We start from the raw sequence: 16,917 nt of genomic DNA, 5'->3' as shown, positions 1-16,917 counted from the left end.
CGGCCTCACCTGGAGCACTGAGTGCAGTTCTGGGTGCCACAGGATAAAAAAAGATATTAAGCTACTGGAGAGTGTCCAGAAGAGGGCTACAAAGTTGGTGAAGGGTTTGGAGAGGAAGCCATATGAGGAATGGCTAAAGTCACTTGATTTGTTCAGCCTGGAGAAGAGGAGACTAAGTGGAGACCTCATCGCAGCTACAGCTTCCTCACAAGGGGAGGAGGAAGGGCAAGTGCCGACCTCTTCTCTTTGGTAACCAATGACAGAACCCGAGGGAATGGCAGGAAGATGTGCCGGGGGAGGCTTGGGTTGGACATTAGGAAAAGGTTCTTCACCCAGAGGGTGGTGGAGCACTGGAACAGGCTCCCCAGGGAGGTGTCACAGCCCCAAGCCTGACAGTGTTCAAGCAGAGACTGGACAACGTCCTCAGACACATGGTGTGAACTGTGGGGTTGTCATATAGTGACAGGAGTTGGACCTGATCCTTGTGGGTCCCTCCCAACTCAGGACATTCTATGATTCTAATCACGATAACATTTTTCCATCTAGTCAGTTTGTGTTCTCACAGCTGAAAATAAGTTTAAAAAGTATCTAATAATCCTTTAGATCCACGATCTAAAAAATGTATACGTTTGGGTACACAGGGCAGATTTTGTAAGCTGCCAATTGACTTTCTATCAATTTTAATGTATGTTCTAGTTTCCATTTAAAAAACAGGGACTGGAAGTTTTTGTACAGCGTGAACTTCTGCCAATAGAAGCTTTGTTTTTACCAGAGATGAATGTGTTTGAGAAAAAAAATACACTTCAGTACCAGATATGCTTCTAATAATTTTATCATGAAAGCAAAGTTTATTAGGCAAATGAAAATTATTTAGACATTAACAAATAAAAATAGAAGAGCCTCCTAAGGTCTCAGTTCTTTAAGTTCAGGGGAAGATGTATGAATTGATCTCATAGGTGTTTGTCTCATATTGCTAACTAACAGGGGACTGTATTGAGATATCCAGAAAAATACTTTACCTGCAGGTGTGCCAGACTTCATACCATACTTCTTTTTTTTTTTTTGGCTTGTGCTCTTTTGAAGAATTTAAAGATCTGAAGAATATCTGCCAGCTTTATGTAGAGATGAAGTCGTTGTGGAAAGAAGTGAGAGTATTCAAGATCATCTTATTTTGCTATGGGTTATTTAGATTCTGAAGTTTCCTCAGGTCTACTTCATACCAAGTGGAATTAGGCACATTAATAAAACTGTAGTTCTTAGCATTTGAAAACATGGGATTGCCAAGCATGTTATTAATTGTTACATAGGCAGTAGTGGGAACATTCCTAGTGCAATTTTGTAACAAATATTGCATGGCTTTTGTAACTGATATACAAAATGGAAGATTCTTATCCTGTTCCTTGAGATTCTATTCCCAAACTAGTTGGGAATTGTCTGTTGAGCTTTACATACAGTGCTCCTTCAGGTTATTTTCAGTGAAGCAATTTTACATTATAAATTATTTCCTCTTCAAAAACTCTTGTTGTATATTAAAAAACTCTTCCTATATATATTTTTTTTCCCTGCAATGTGTATTTTCATCTACAGTTACTTAGTTTTGCAAGACAGAGACTGTGGTCAAAGCTAGAGAGAGTGGAAGATAGATCCCACAGTAGCCAGAGGCCAAGCTATCAAAGTGCTCTCCTGGAACAGAAGAGGCTTAAGTTTCAATTAATGTTTCAGGTAATTATTATCACTAAGTAGAATAATCTGTCAGAGGAAAAATTTCAACATAAACCTCTCAAAGTAGCTAGTAGTCCAGAAGCTTACAGGCATTTACCAAGTGCTTGGAAGAGTCCAGTTTGATAGAAATTAAGCACTCTCAGTCTGTAAAAGCAACACTTGTTCATTGGTGTTGTCTTCAATTGCCATTTCCTTCTTTAGTTATGATAGGTGAAGACATCAGTTCTTCTCTGCAAGGTCTGTTTAGGGCTTTGGCTTTCTCCTGCATCGTGAGGCACTTCGTATCATCAGAGTGAGCCATTTGGCTGGTGATCAGGAGGATTAACTTTGCATAGACTGACTGAAAGGCCTGAAAGATGTGGGAGGGCACAGACTGTGGAATCTAGTCTCCTTAAACACAGTCCTTTGGTGTTTGGATTTTAGATACTATCCTATCAGTAAGTTTCCTTCTAACAAAACAGTTTAAATTATCAAATCTACTGTCTAGATCACTTAGATTCTCTGTTACACTTGATATATCTGTCTGTGTGTTGTTGGTTTGGGGGTTTTTTTGTTATGCATTAGTGTACCTTCCGTCCTTCCCAAGTGGGAGTTTTTCCTCCATCTCTGAGGATCTCACTTTGGGTGCTGAAAATGTATATTGGCAACTTTCATGCTTGGTATATGTCACGGACTGCAGTACTTGGAATAATTATAAATGGAGTACTTGTGCTCACGATATTTTGATACTTGCTTTGTTGAACTATGTTATACATTCTAAGTGTTTGAAACTGGAGATCAGCTTGGTAGATTCCTGTCTGAAGTGCAATTTTGATAAGACTGAAATAAATGGAAACAGCTGGGAAAACCTTTTCTTCGAACAGGAATATGTTGAAATTACATTTTAAATTAGCTGCATATATTTTTTTTTTCTTTGACTTAAGCAGTATGTAGATTTTGTCTCCCCAGAACTAGATTATTGTAATACATTCTGTGTGAAACTCCAGGATAATGTAAAATTTGTCTGCCAAAACTTCACTCCTACTTTGATTTCCTATTGCTTTCTAAATTTCTAAAGGCCTATAACTGCCTTCAGTATTTAACCTGTTGAATTCAATGGAAATGTGTGGAGAGCACTCTAACACGTTTAAATAGGAGTTTCTTGCAAACTCCTGTTACTCCTCATAATTATCACTAAGGTTCACACTTCTCATCCTGCCTTAATTTGATACACTTAAGATGTGTTTGAACTCTTTTTCTCTTGGGTGTAGTTGTTTGCTTCAGGAGTCATATGCTTGGTTTACTATCAGTATGCCCAATAGACAGGGAGTTTAAAACATCTGTGTGTCTATCACTGGCTAAATTTTTTAAAAAATACATTCTGATAGAATATGGTTTCTTGCATGAGTCTATGAGGTGGATGTATATTGACAGTTTGCTTAGAAGTAGAAAACAAAGAAGCATATAACTTAAACTTTGCTTTTGCCTTAAGTGTGGGGGTAGGTTGGAATGTATTTGGAATGATTTGCAAATACTGCATGAATAATAAGTGAGCTTTTATTAACTTAATGATGCAGTAAGTACTTTTTAGTTACATCTTGACAAGCAGTATTCACAGCAGTTAAAATGTGTGAACCTATACATTGTCTTTATCTCCTTATGTCTTCCATAATTCTTAGTCTAGGAGGATATTTTAAAGGTTTGATCACTCTTCAGTTTGGAGATGAAATGTATGATGTGGGATTTTCACAGAATCACAGAATCACAGAATGTTAGGGATTGGAAGGGACCTCAAAAGATCATCTAGTCCAATCCCCCTGCCAGAGCAGGAAAACTTAGGTGAGGTTACACAGGAAGGCGTCCAGGCGGGTCTTGAATGTCTCCAGAGAAGGAGAATCCACAACCCCCCTGGGCAGCCTGTTCCAGTGTTCTGTCACCCTCACTGTGAAGAAGTTTCTTCTCACATTTAAGTGGAACCTCTTGTGTTCCAGCTTGGACCCATTACCCCTTGTCTTACTGTTGGTTGTCACCGAGAAGAGCCTAGCTCCATCCTCGTGACACCCACCCTTTATATATTTATAAACATTAATGAGGTCACCCCTCAGTCTCCTCTTCTCCAAGCTAAAGAGACCCAGCTCCCTCAGCCTTTCCTCATAAGGGAGATGCTCCACTCCCTTAATCATCTTTGTGGCCCTGCGCTGGACTCTCTCCAGAAGTTCCCTGTCCTTCTTGAACTGAGGGGCCCAGAACTGGACACAATATTCCAGATGAGGTCTCACCAGGGCAGAGTAGAGGGGAAGGAGAACCTCTCTGGACCTACTAACCACCCCCCTTCTAATACACCCCAGGATGCCATTGGCCTTCTTGGCCACAAGGGCACAGTGCTGGCTCATGGTCATCCTGCTGTCCACCAGGACCCCCAGGTCTCTTTCCCCTACACTGCTCTCTAATAGGTCATTCCCCAACCTGTACTGGAACCTGGGGTTGTTCCTGCCCAGATGCAAGACTCTACATTTCCCCTTGTTATATTTCATTAAATTTTTCCCCGCCCAACTCTCTAGCCTGTCCAGGTCTCGCTGGATGGCAGCACAGCCCTCTGGCGTGTCAGCCACTCCTCCCAGCTTGGTGTCATCAGCAAACTTGCTGATAGTACACTCAATTCCCTCATCCAAGTCATTGATGAATATATTGAACAGTATTGGTCCCAGAACTGACCCTTGAGGCACTCCACTAGATACAGGCCTCCAACCAGACTCCGCCCCATTGATCACAACTCTCTGGCTTCTCTCCTTCAGCCAGTTTGCAGTCCACCTCACTACCCGATCATCCAGTCCACTCTTCCTCAGTTTTGCCGTGAGGATGCTGTGGGAGACGGTGTCAAATGCTTTGCTGAAGTCAAGGTAGACCACATCCACTGCTCTGCCATCGTCAATCCACCTTGTTACGTCTTCATAAAAGGCTATGAGGTTGGTCAAACACGACTTCCCCTTGGTGAAGCCATGTTGACTGTCCCTGATGACCCTCTTATCCTTGATATGTCTTAAGATGGCACCAAGGATAAGGTGTTCCATCAATTTTAAGATGATTACCATATTTAGTATGAGGAAAAACAGAGGAATATCTGATTTTCTATACTATTATTAAATGAGCTTGATGTTTCTGTATATTAGACATAAATAATCATCAAAGTGATAGAAATGGCTTCCTAACTAAAACTTTTATCTAGGCCTACTGTAAAGTACCCTTTGCAATTTGCAACTGCTGTATTTTAAAGTATCCAACAAAAGCAGGCTATATCAGCTGCAGCTGCTAACTGAGAAAAGTAGCGTGAAAGAACCAGTGGTTTTGGTTTATACTAGACAGCAATTTTCTGGAAAGTAATTCTGAGCTTTGTGGCTTTGAATAAAAACAAACAAAACAAAATGAACAAACAAACATGAACACAACATTTATATATAAAGAAGTTGGGATGGGTGCTATATATTAGACTAGGGTATGTAGAGAGGTGCGAGTGGATAGGTGTAGTAAAGCCATGATACTTGAGTATGGACTGATGTGAAGCATTGTTTCTTGGGACAATATGCTTGGAGAAGTCAACATGACTTGCAGACTTTGGATAGAGGAATGGATAAAATACAGGGTTAAAAACCAGAAACCCATTCTTAGAAATAATTTGCCATACTGGAGAGAGATGAACTTTCTTAAGGTCATTTTACTAAAACATAATTGCCTACAGTGAAGTTCTGTGGGGAAAATGAGGATTTTTCCTCCCCATTTTTCTTTTTTTGTAAGGTCTCTGGAAGTTGTTCTGTGTGCTTTTCAGGTATTATAGGCTCTTACTAAGAAAACTTCTCTTATGAAATGAAAATTACTTGACTTTGGTCAGGAATCCAGGACATGGTGGTGGTGTGAGTTTAATAGAAAACATGTCCACTAGAGCTAAAAGTATTAGCCTTCGAAACTGTCTTGCTGAGAATTTGCATGATTAATGTATACGTTTTCATGTTTATGGAGGAGAGTGGATTGTGTAAGGCAAATGTGAATCTTGGGGGTGTGATAGGAGAACAGGACAGCTTCATTTCCATGAATGTACACTACTGCAGATGTTCAAAACTAAGGGAATGTAGTTTAGCTACAGAAGCCAGACTTTTTCTGAAGAAAAAAGGCATCCTGTTGCTTCACCAGCACACTAGGACTTAAAAAAACACCACCATTTAAGGTGAGTTTTGTGCAGCGAGAGCACACCCTGTGGCTTCGCAGTCTAGTCAGAAGGATGATACCATGCTGACTTTATAACTAGATCTTTGAACAATATTCTCATGGGTGGTAAATGCAAAACAAAGTAATATCAACTGGCACTTAATTCTGGGAGCTCCCTGCTGATGGGGCTCTGCACTGAAATGGAACTCTTCCTGACAGGAAGTCAGCCGCGAAGTGTGGAGACCTCTGAAAATAAAGTGTGCTTTAATTTGACACCCTGCTGTTTTACAGCTAGTCTGTTTAATTTGAGACTATGGAAAGAGTTTTAGTGGAGGGGAAGGGTATGAGATTATGGAAAGTTCAGTGAGCGGCAGTGCTCGTTGCTGACTTTATACTAATTACAAATATGTGAATGTTTTTGTTCATGCTAACAAACCAAATAATGTGTCTCTGTTTCCAAGCAAGACTGCTTAAGAAATGCACGATTTGGAGAACAGTGCTGTTTACTCAAAGTTCTGGCAGGAGAAGCTTTGCATAGTGGTGCTGTTCAGTTTATTGTTTAACCTTTAGTCTTATTTATAACTTGTCTGTGTCTTTTTATGTATCCCTGCAACTGGGAATACATCTCATCAAAGATGTTGATGATGCATTAATCTTTCAATAAATATTTTAAGATAACTTGTTTAAGTGAAAAAAACTGAATAATTCAGATTATGCAGCAATCAATATGATATTGAGGTGCATGTCTGTTAGGCATTAGGTCCTAATTCTGAGTCAAATTTGATTCAGAAGAATCATCTGGATTTTCCAGTACCCTCTGAATATTTATGAAGACATTTATTTCTATTCCTACTTAAAATAGAAATAGTTATTTTTCTTTTTGGAAAATTTACTTGGTGAGTGCAGGTGAGGATTTGCAGTGAAAGGAGCAGAAAATTATTATTTATCAGGTTTATTGTAGCAACATATAGGGTCAGATGAGAACAGAGCCCTGTATTGCTGGGTGTCATGTAACAGTGGAATAATGGATACCCAGAATATTTTAGTCTAATGAAGGCAACAGATGCAGGACGAGAAAGGAAATGTAGTATGCAAGTGGTGTGTAATGGAAGAGGCACGTTAGTTTTTCTGCCTCCCCTGCCCTTTTTTTTTTTTTTTTTTTTTTTAAAATTTGATTTGATTAAGCTTCCTTTTCTCTACATCTTTTCTTAAAAGATCTGTATTAGGATAGGATTACCCAAGGGAAAGATAAGGGACAGGTTTGGTCATCCTCTCTTTTGAGTGAAGAGGTGGGATTGGTTTACACACTTTGTTTTCATTCCCTCAAAGGGGTATGATGATAGCAGGGATCTTGTTCATTGTTTGCATGCATTCATTATAAGAGTTTAATTAAAACTAAGACACATTTGGGGAAAAGGGTAATATAAAGGGGCTTTTGGTTCCAAACCGGTACTCACCATGTATATTGTTGAGGTTTTTATTAGTTAAATTTATTTAGTTAAAGCTTATCAGACATTAAGCAGAAAGGTTGCTGCTGTTTGGCAGTGGTGATGATGAATGTTGCTGTTGGTGGGATCAGTCCATCACTGCTGGTGCAACTGTGTAGCAGTGATTTTCTTGTCATAATAGTTAGTAGTCTACCTCAGAATACAATTTTTTCCATGCAGTGGTTTTACAAAAATTCAAAAATTAAAATCACAGTTAAACAAAAGAGCACTGAAGCCAAGAGGCAGTTGCCTTATACTCCTGCTATTATTCTTTGATCTGTTTTCTTTTCTCTGTAAGATTTATGCAGGCACTGCAACTTGATTATTTGGATCTCTTCCCATTGTTTGTTGTATGTTGCCCCTTTTCCTCCCTTCTGTTTTTCTGACTTATCTCCTTTGACTTTTAGTTTCTTGCTTCCCGTTCCTGCATATTTACAGAACTGCTTGGTACTTTGATTTCTCGATTAACGTTTCAGACTTCTGTTCCAATTCTTCCTGAAGCTACCGTCTTTCATCTCAGCATTGAAAATAGCCGATGGTTAAAGAACCTGAAGAGGAAACTGCAGTTGAAAAGGTTTGATGGTAGATGAACTCAAACCTGACCCCTGATGTCGTTTCGTGAGGAGTCATGGCAACAGCTCACTAGTGGGAGAGAGAAAGGGAGACGCTGCCCAGGAAAATTGCTTCCTCCATCAGAAACTGTGGACCTGAAATCAGTGATCCAGTCATTCAGTTTTCCCCCATTCTACAGTTTGTTGCTTTACTGGGAATGTAGAGGAACTGTACTTATCTGTCTCATCTTAATGTGACATTGGTTCCAGGGGTAAATTTTTACTCATCAAGTCATGAATTAGATCACTGTAACAGGCATGTAATGAATGTTTTTCATATACATGCTTATACTTTTTTGAAACCAGATACAAAAATGAAGTTTATGATTTTTTTGTGGTATGCAGCTTTTATGCTGTGATAGTTACAACTGATATAATTTTCTTTATGCAGTGATATTTTAATAATTTTATACGAACTTCTGGCTTAAGTGATTTAAGCTTTTTTTTTAATTACTAAAATCCTCTTTTAAGAATATTCAGCATCACCATAAATTATGACAACTGCAACCTGTGAGATTTTTTTGGCTTTATGTAATTGCTAAAGATTGTATGTGCTGTAATATTTTATGTAATGTATGTCTCATAATACCGTATCTTTTAGGATAGATTTGTGCAGTTTGTAGAGAAAACAACAGTTGTCACTTTGAGAGTCGTCTCATAGCATAAAAGGCATTGTCTGACAAACTGACAGTTTTTTATTTAGTATTTTACTGAACAACATGGTACTTAAGTATGCAGACTACTCCAGTTCAATGTGTATAATTTATTTTCAGAATCTATAAAAACTTATTGTGACTTGAGCTCAAACTTTTAAGTATTGAAATTAAACTCTCATTATAAGGTAATTTTAGGCATTTACCACTAACAACATAATACCAGTTTATAGGAAGCTCTGTTTGCATGGAATATCCCAAATGGTTAAACAGCAGGGGAGTCTTCTGCTTTTAGTTAAAAAACTTCTGTTTCAGTATGGCTTATTTACTACTTCTTTAATTCTTAATGTAGTGTGCTGTGGAATTGAGCATGCAAAAGTCAGCAGAGAGTTCTGTTTTCTGCGTCTAAGGTTATTACTTGCTGTACAATAATAAAGGCACTATTTTATTGGGTTAGTTGTAATTAACTTCAGCACTAGGCATTGATATAAATCATTCCTAATCTGTTTTCTTTACATTTTCATTCTTTTAAACTGATTTAACATAGCTGCTTTCTGTTGTCCTCTTACATAAGGACTAGGGTTGTAATTGCTTTTTTGAATTAGGCTGTTGGAAGCTAATGTGCATGTTGATCCAAGAATTGATTAAGGAACACTAATGAATTTCATATAGCACTTTTAAAAGATTTGTAATGAATACTGTGTAGTAAATACTCTATAGCAGTGATCTGTTATACCATTAGAATTCAATACAGTGTTGTCATGCTGTGCAGCTGGAAAAGCATTTTGGTATGAGAAACTTTGATTCTGCTTCATAGTTAAAATAGTAAACGATTTTGTGATTAAGAATAAAAAATAGCGTTCCAACTCTTCCCCAAAGTATATTTTATGAAAGTAGCTATCATTATTACAATCTTTGTTTCTGTGTTTTATCAGAGGCAGAATACTGAAACACTTTACTTTTGGTTTTAGAGGGTTTTTTTTTCTGCTCAGTTTTTTGATACCAACTGGACCACTAGTGTACTGCAGCATTTTCCGTTGCTCATTAACAGCATAGGTTTGAAACAGGAATGATATATGACTTATTTTCAGTCAGTTTTGCAACACCAAACATGTTTGTTTCTTGAATTTCCTATCTTTTTCAGGGTTAGATAGTCACATGCAGTCTCAACCCACTGTTATAGTTCATTAATTAGCTTGATGTGAGTGTATTTGGAATGTTTTCCCACAGCAATGTGCTCCACTTGAGAAACAATCTCATCTAGTTAATTTTTACACAACTTTCTCCTAGAAGACTCATTAAGTTTTTTAATACAAAACTTCAGCTGTGTACTGTCACTAGCTGATTTTTTTGACAAAAAGCAATGTCTTTTTAGTGGAATGCTGGCAGTAAATACTTTTTATTGTAACTGAGTGTGTTTGATAGTTTTAAAGTCTTATAAAAATAATTAGCTCTTTTATATAGTTCTAATGGCAGCCTTGCAAGTTTCCCCTGGAGCAGTCTCTAATGAACAGGCCTTGATTTTTCCAGTTGGGCTTTTAGATTCCCTGAGGACTTGACTTCAGACCTTGAAGGGCAGCAGCTGCCATTTGTCTTAAGCCTGGAGTTGCCAAACAGACAGGCCAAGTACTAACAGGACACTTTTGTACAGCCTATGTGGAACCCCGATAGAGCCCTAATGATGATCATCTGTTGAGAGCTTGTAGCTGGCTAGGGTTAGAGTAACTTTTATTACCCTTATTGAAATTAAAACCTCTGTATTGATTACTGAGATAGCTTGACTTGTTACGTTGATGCCACGGTAAAGCTTTCATAGCCAAGCCATTGTTTAGCGTGAAATAGTATCCATTATTTAAATGTTCATAAATTCAAGCCTGTTTGATAAGTTTTCCCCTGACAAGATGTTCTGAATTTTTGGCATAGTAGTAAGTATTTTTGCAAACTCTCTCTTTTCCCTCTAAATGTCAAGATTCAGCAACAGTGGTGCTCTGTAAAGAAATGACCGTAAATATAATTAGTGACATTTTTTTTGGTCTCAATTTCTGATAGTTCTTCCTTTATCGATATATTTTTTAAAATTTTATTTGAGCATTCAGGTATTATGGCATATATACTGAATATCATTTTCTCCAAATGTGTTTTGGTGTTACTATTACATTAAAATCTGTCACATCCTTGCAATTTTTTTTTTTATTTTGTACACTACATACATAGCATGTGCAAATTTTAATAGTAAATTGTTACACAGAGTTATGAGATGATTTCCCATGATTCCATATGGGTTTTAATTTTTTCAATGAAGCTTTCTGGATTAAAATAGTCTAAGCATGCTTCAACTCTTTATAAGTAATTTATGTTTTTAGATATTCTGCTTAACGCGGCAGTCTGTTTTTGTCGTGTGGGCTTTTGTTGGTTGGTTGGTTTTTTTAAATTATGAAGAACCCAGCTGAGATACAATCTACTTTTCACTGTGTGTTCTTTAGTGCTCATTTCATTCAAGCCTGTAGTGGATGTGGTGCTGAGAGAGTGCTGACACCAAGTGCAAACACTGCTGAAAAGTTCTTGATAGTTTACTTTAGGTGCTTAAAGATTAGTATATCTCTCTAAGAACAAGTTTTCTTCATGCAGATTTGACCTTTACTCTAGGATATAATGTCTCTTAGTCATATGTTAACACATTTTCCCACACTGCTCCTTAGTGCTCCATTCATAGTTGTCAGTATCAAAGTCATCCTTCTCATTAATTTCATAATAAAAATAAATTATTAAAACTCCACCGGCTTTATGGGAAGGACGGATTAGCAAATAATTTGCTCTTTTTTTTCTTGCCTACAAGTGTGTATTTTAACTGTAAGAGATAATTCTTAATTGTGGAATATGTTAACCTTGTTAGAAGGATATTTTGTAAAGTTTCTGAGAAAAATGAGTTGTTAAGGAGAATGAATGTGTATGTATATGTGAATGAAAGTAGTAGTACAGTTTGCTACAGTTGAAAATAGACCAGTTTTCTTCTATTGGAAATGTTCTAAATATTCTGTTAAAGATCCATGTTTAATTGTTTAGCTATCAGACCAGTTGATGGATTGGTCTTATAAATGTGTTTGAAATACGGTTATATTTCTTTCCTGGAAGTGCACTGGTGAGCAGGGATACAAGGATTTGCTGCCTACAGGCTAGCACTTCAAATTAGAAACCAACAAAAATGTTTGTCAACAAAATTTTCTTGGCATTTGCTTGCACAGTTAGAGTTTATGAATGGCTATATTGGATTAGATAAAGGCTCCACCTTGCTTATTGTCGTAACTCCAAGTATAGATACAAAGAGATGCTCAAGAAGAATTAAACAGGACAAGGATATATGGTACTTTTCCACTTGCCAGCTATTTTCAGCTGGAGTTATTTTCTGGATTGGATGTAGTTTCTGTGTATTTAGTAAACATAAATTTTTTTTTTTTTCTTCTGTGTACTTTTGCAGTCTTTTCTTGATCCTTTTAGTCACCACAACATCCTTTGGCGATAGATGCCACTGATTTGTAATGCTCTGTGTAAAGAGTGACCTGCTGTTCTTTTTTTTGAAAGCTGACTTCTACTACCTGCTGCTTGTAGAAGAGGGTTTTGGGCCGGCCTGTTTGGGTAAATAAGAAGCTCCTGAAGTATTAGAGCTGAACAAGGATATTCAGAATGAGTAAGGAGCCAGCAACAAATGGGAGAAAATGACTGATCAATACAGCCGACACTGGAAAATTCAAGTTCAATGCAGACTTTTTAAAGAACTTCTCCACTTATCTGATTCTGTTATATAATTAGAGACATACCTTATTTTTAAGAAAGGGGAGGATCAAGTAGTATAAAAGACTTTTCAATGCATTTGAAAACTGAGATAACTACACATACATATGTAGTTGAAATGAAAAAAATGGGACGTAGAATTACTAAAGATTGTTTTGCTAGACTAATCTCATTGTCGGTTATGGTCTAATGCATGTTGTGGTCTTTGACCAAAATATATTTCCTGGACAAAGGAAATGTGGTAGTAATTTACGAGTTTTAGTAGAGCATTTGGTACTGTCTTACAACTAATCATTAGTTAGGATTAATTAAAAAAAAAAAAAAAGCCACAACCTAAAATAGATTTTGAAAAATCCCAAAACTGACTCATATGGGACAACACTAGATCATGGTATAAACCTTGAGGAGATTATTAGTTTCTGAAAGGAGGGGGTTTAAAATCAGTACTGTTTAGTGTTTTCATTTAATGATCCTTGTGCACTCAGAATGTGTTAATGAAATGTGTTGATGATGTAAAATCAGTGCTATAGAGGACTGGGATATAATTTTGCTTATGGCAGAGTTGTGCTGTAGCTACAGGAGATGTAATGTGTTATTCCATACAGAATTATAATTCAGATGGGACTTGAAGCACCATTTCAGGAAAGGATATAGTACTATATAGTATTTTATCTAGAGTACTTATGGAAGTGTTTACGGATTCCATTAAGTAGGTGAAACAATAATGAGCTAAGGAATTTCCACATCAGGCGTAGTATTTGAATAAAATGTGACTTCTTATTTGTCTCCTTGTAATGGCTGTTTTTCATTGTAGATATTTGTGATAGTGTTTAGTGCTTCTAGGGTTTTTTTTTCCTGCTTCATTATTGAGTGTACAGTGACCAAGAGCATTAAAAGTAGATTCCCTGTCTCAGTTACTAAACATTTATTGCCATAGGAAATGATGGTCAATTAAGTACAGCTTAGAACAGGTATGAAATTATTGACTTTGTTGATCTTGCCTTACAGTCCTTCCTTAGGAAAGTGCTGAAATGTGTTTTGTAGTTATTTAGTTGCATTAGTGGTTGAGTTTGAGGCTTTTAACGTGTTTTTTCACTAATACCTTTGGGAGATGGATAACTAAGATGTTGATATAATGCAATGTGCATAGTGAGTGTAATTGTTTGAGAGAGCGCATATACTGTGAGGAGGTATTGAATGGATCATGAAAGATGATGACGATTAGTCTTTTCTTTCAACTATTAAAATCAGCTTCAGGGTGTGTTCAGTTGTGATTTATGAAATTGTTTAGACTAGCGCCTTCTTTGATGTCTCATGTCGAGAAAAATACTGAAAAGTATGATAAATACACTTCGTTTTCACTTTTGGCAACCTCCATCTTCACCAATTGAATTTTCAAGTATTGTAGTGATTTCTCTTAAAGAGAAGAGCAACAGATTGGCAATGTCATTAATGAAAATAAATTATTTTGGTTTTCTTGAGTTTTCACACATTTAAGCTAACAGATAACGGTTTTAATTATCATCATATGGAGTTAAATATTTAGAACTTGAAATTACATTTAAAAACTCTTATGAGGATTAGTTGCATGTGCAATTTTGTTTAGAATATTAGCAGCTAAAAGGCATTTTTTTTTCATCCGAATAAATGTTTCTTAAAGCTTTTGCAGACAGCTGACAGGCTACCTTGAAGCCATGTAACGGTGGCCATAAGGAGGCAATATGGGAGAACTGGGGGAAGGATTTTGGGAGCAATATTAGTAAGATATATACCTAGCAATAAGGACCAATGATGCTATTTGATGTAGCCTCAAAAAAACCCCAAACGAATCCCAAAGCCCAAAAACCCCCATAAGTGATAATTTGTAAATGGAAATTAGCTAGCATGTAGAATATTGTGTGCCTATTAATGTGTATTAAATGGTTCTATAAAAAGTAATTAAATACATTTATAATACATGATGAATAATACATCACAAATTCCAATTATACTACTTTTAATTCTGACTACTTGAAAATTATAATATGTTGTTGCAACTTAAAAAGGATAAAAGGATATGTTGCGCCAGAGGTCAGAGTTATAATCACCCCTCTGCATTTGAATTCTGGGGAGTTTGGTTGTGTTGTGTGTGTGGTTTGGTGTTGGTTTTTATTTTTGTGGGATGGAGGTTGTGGTGGTGGTGGTTGTTGGTTTTTTGTTCATTTGTTTAGTGTTTGTTTGGTTTTTTTATACATGGCCGAGGAGGGATTTATATTGTAATAAAACAACAGTGTTCTATTGGCTTTGTGTATGTCTCATCAAACTTTCATGTCACTGACTGGGAGATAATTCTGCAACGCCGAGCAGCAAAAAATGTACTCTGTTGACACTTGAGTGTTAAAAACTCCTACATTCAGAAATCTTAAATTTATTTAAGAGATATTTGCTGGTTTGCAATTTTTGCCTGTGTTGGATTTCATGAGATTTTTGAAAAGAACCACAGTGCTACAAGTATTGATGTGAATAATCATTAGGATTATTATTTCATACAACAAAGAATAAAAAAATCAAGGAAGCTAATGTGGAAAAGCACATGAAACTGAAGTACCTCTCTCTGTATTTTCCCAAAAATATAAGGTTCGGACATTTACTACCCTAATTTTTAGCTCTGTCAACTTGTCCCTTTTGAGTCTGAGATTAAAAATCATCTTTGTGTTTTTGTTGACCAGTTCTGCTTTCTCCTCAACTTTGAAGCAGGGGAAGCAAGACTTGGTGATAGGGGCGTCTGGGTTGGTTGCTTTGAGTGCATCTCTTCTAGGGGTCAGGCAAAAATTGCGCCTACATGTTTGAGGTGTAGAATTTTGCTGCAATTCAGGCTTCTGGTTTGATGTAAGAAACGTGCAGTGCAGGTGTCTGCCATTACCATAATTTTAGAGTGTTAAAAATACAGAGCATTAAAAATCTATTAATTTATTTGAAACGTACTGGGTTTTAATGGTGCAATATTTGGATCATTAGCAGATTTTTCGAGTAGAGGTGGCTATGTGATGCTGAGGTGAGGATTATTATCAGCTTATATGTTAACTAGACTTTAAGCTATAAGAGAAAAATGAGCCTTACCTTAATGTGAAAGAGCATTTCTAGCATTACCAAGGATTCAGCAAGGCAAAAAGCATCAGTGAACCAGAATAAGTTCAGAATTAGTGTCTGACATGGCAAAAGAAAAGGTTGCAGTCATTTGTGGGATGTTTTTGTATTTTCTTCTCCCCTGCACAGAATATGATTTTCAGTAAATGTTAGTGTTTTGTTTCTTCATGCTGTCAATATTTTCTTCTTTATTAGCACACAATTAATGCTATATATCTTTGCTGATGGTGGTGTAAGTTGCTAAAATTGAAAAGAAACTGCATGACTTTGTAGCTGAAAATGTTTGTGAGTTTTTTGCTTGTTTGTTTTTCTCTTAATTTGCTTTTTATACTACCAGTTTTATATAAATATATATGTATATATTTTTTTTTCTTCCAGGAGTGGCAGAACTCTATACAAAAGAATGCTGGCCTTGCGTTTATTGAGCTTGTCAATGAAGGAAGGTATGTCACAATATTTGATAGCATCTCTGCATTAGCCTTCAAGATGTGTAGCTTGAAACTTTTTAAAAATAATTTATCTTCTTCCTCTTTTTGTGCCATTTTCTTTGAGTTTTACAAGCACAATTTCACGTTCTTTAACACTTCTGTTTAGTTCTAATACTGAATGTGATATTTTGCAGAATCACAATGGTCTTTAGTTTCATTAAATATTTCACTTTCAATGTGTCATGGATTTTCTTTCTTCCTGTCCTTGTGCACTGGTTAATGTTGAAACTGTAATTTGTATTCAGCTAATCTCTTAAAGAAGAGAATTGATATTTGGAAGACATTATAGCTAGGAATTGTAAGATAAGCCTCTGTCTCAAAAATTAGGTTCCAGTTTGCTCATTTATTTCCTGCTTACCTCATAAAATAGAAAGCAAGAGGGTCCCTTTAAGATACAAAAAAATCCAGTAATATTATCAATTAGATTTAATGTTCGTAACTATATTTGTATATTACCGGCAGAGCAGGTGAAGAGGCCATGCCCTTTGACTTGTAGTGGCTGTTCAGAACCATCAGTATTTTCTTCATTAGGAATCGATTGTTGAGGCAGACTAAAAGCAATATTTAGTTTTTCTAAAGGATTTTTTTTAAGATATCTTAATTAGCTAAGGAGTATTATAAGAAAAGCCATTTTCTAAACCTAAATTCTGTTAGTGAGTAACTTGAGCTAGTAAGAATCCCAATAGAACATAAATTTTAGAGGACTAGGACAGCTACTGAATTAAAACCAAAATCATTCGTCACAGAAATTAAAATGCTATATAAATATATTTTTATCATTGTAGGAATAGGGGAAATGGCTGTTTGAGATTTTTCTTTTAAAGTGTGTAGATGTTCTCAAGATATGTAAAAATAATGACCA

General features: G+C 36.4%; 1 protein-coding gene across 4 annotated transcripts in view; it reads left to right on the top strand.

Moving 5' to 3' along the window:
• Window positions 1–16,917, top strand: part of LRBA (LPS responsive beige-like anchor protein) — a 412,983-nt gene that overhangs the window by 113,550 nt on the left and 282,516 nt on the right. For all 4 annotated transcript variants that reach the window (XM_065634945.1, XM_065634947.1, XM_065634944.1 and 1 more), the window contains one exon: window positions 15,946–16,010. In XM_065634945.1, the coding sequence (XP_065491017.1) occupies window positions 15,946–16,010 (65 nt within the window). The remainder of the gene's footprint in view (window positions 1–15,945; window positions 16,011–16,917) is intronic.

Source organism: Caloenas nicobarica, chromosome 4 (assembly GCF_036013445.1).
Source record: "Caloenas nicobarica isolate bCalNic1 chromosome 4, bCalNic1.hap1, whole genome shotgun sequence".
Taxonomy (NCBI): domain Eukaryota; kingdom Metazoa; phylum Chordata; class Aves; order Columbiformes; family Columbidae; genus Caloenas; species Caloenas nicobarica.
Note: the sequence above shows the minus strand (reverse complement) of the source record. Positions and strands in the feature narration are given on the sequence as shown.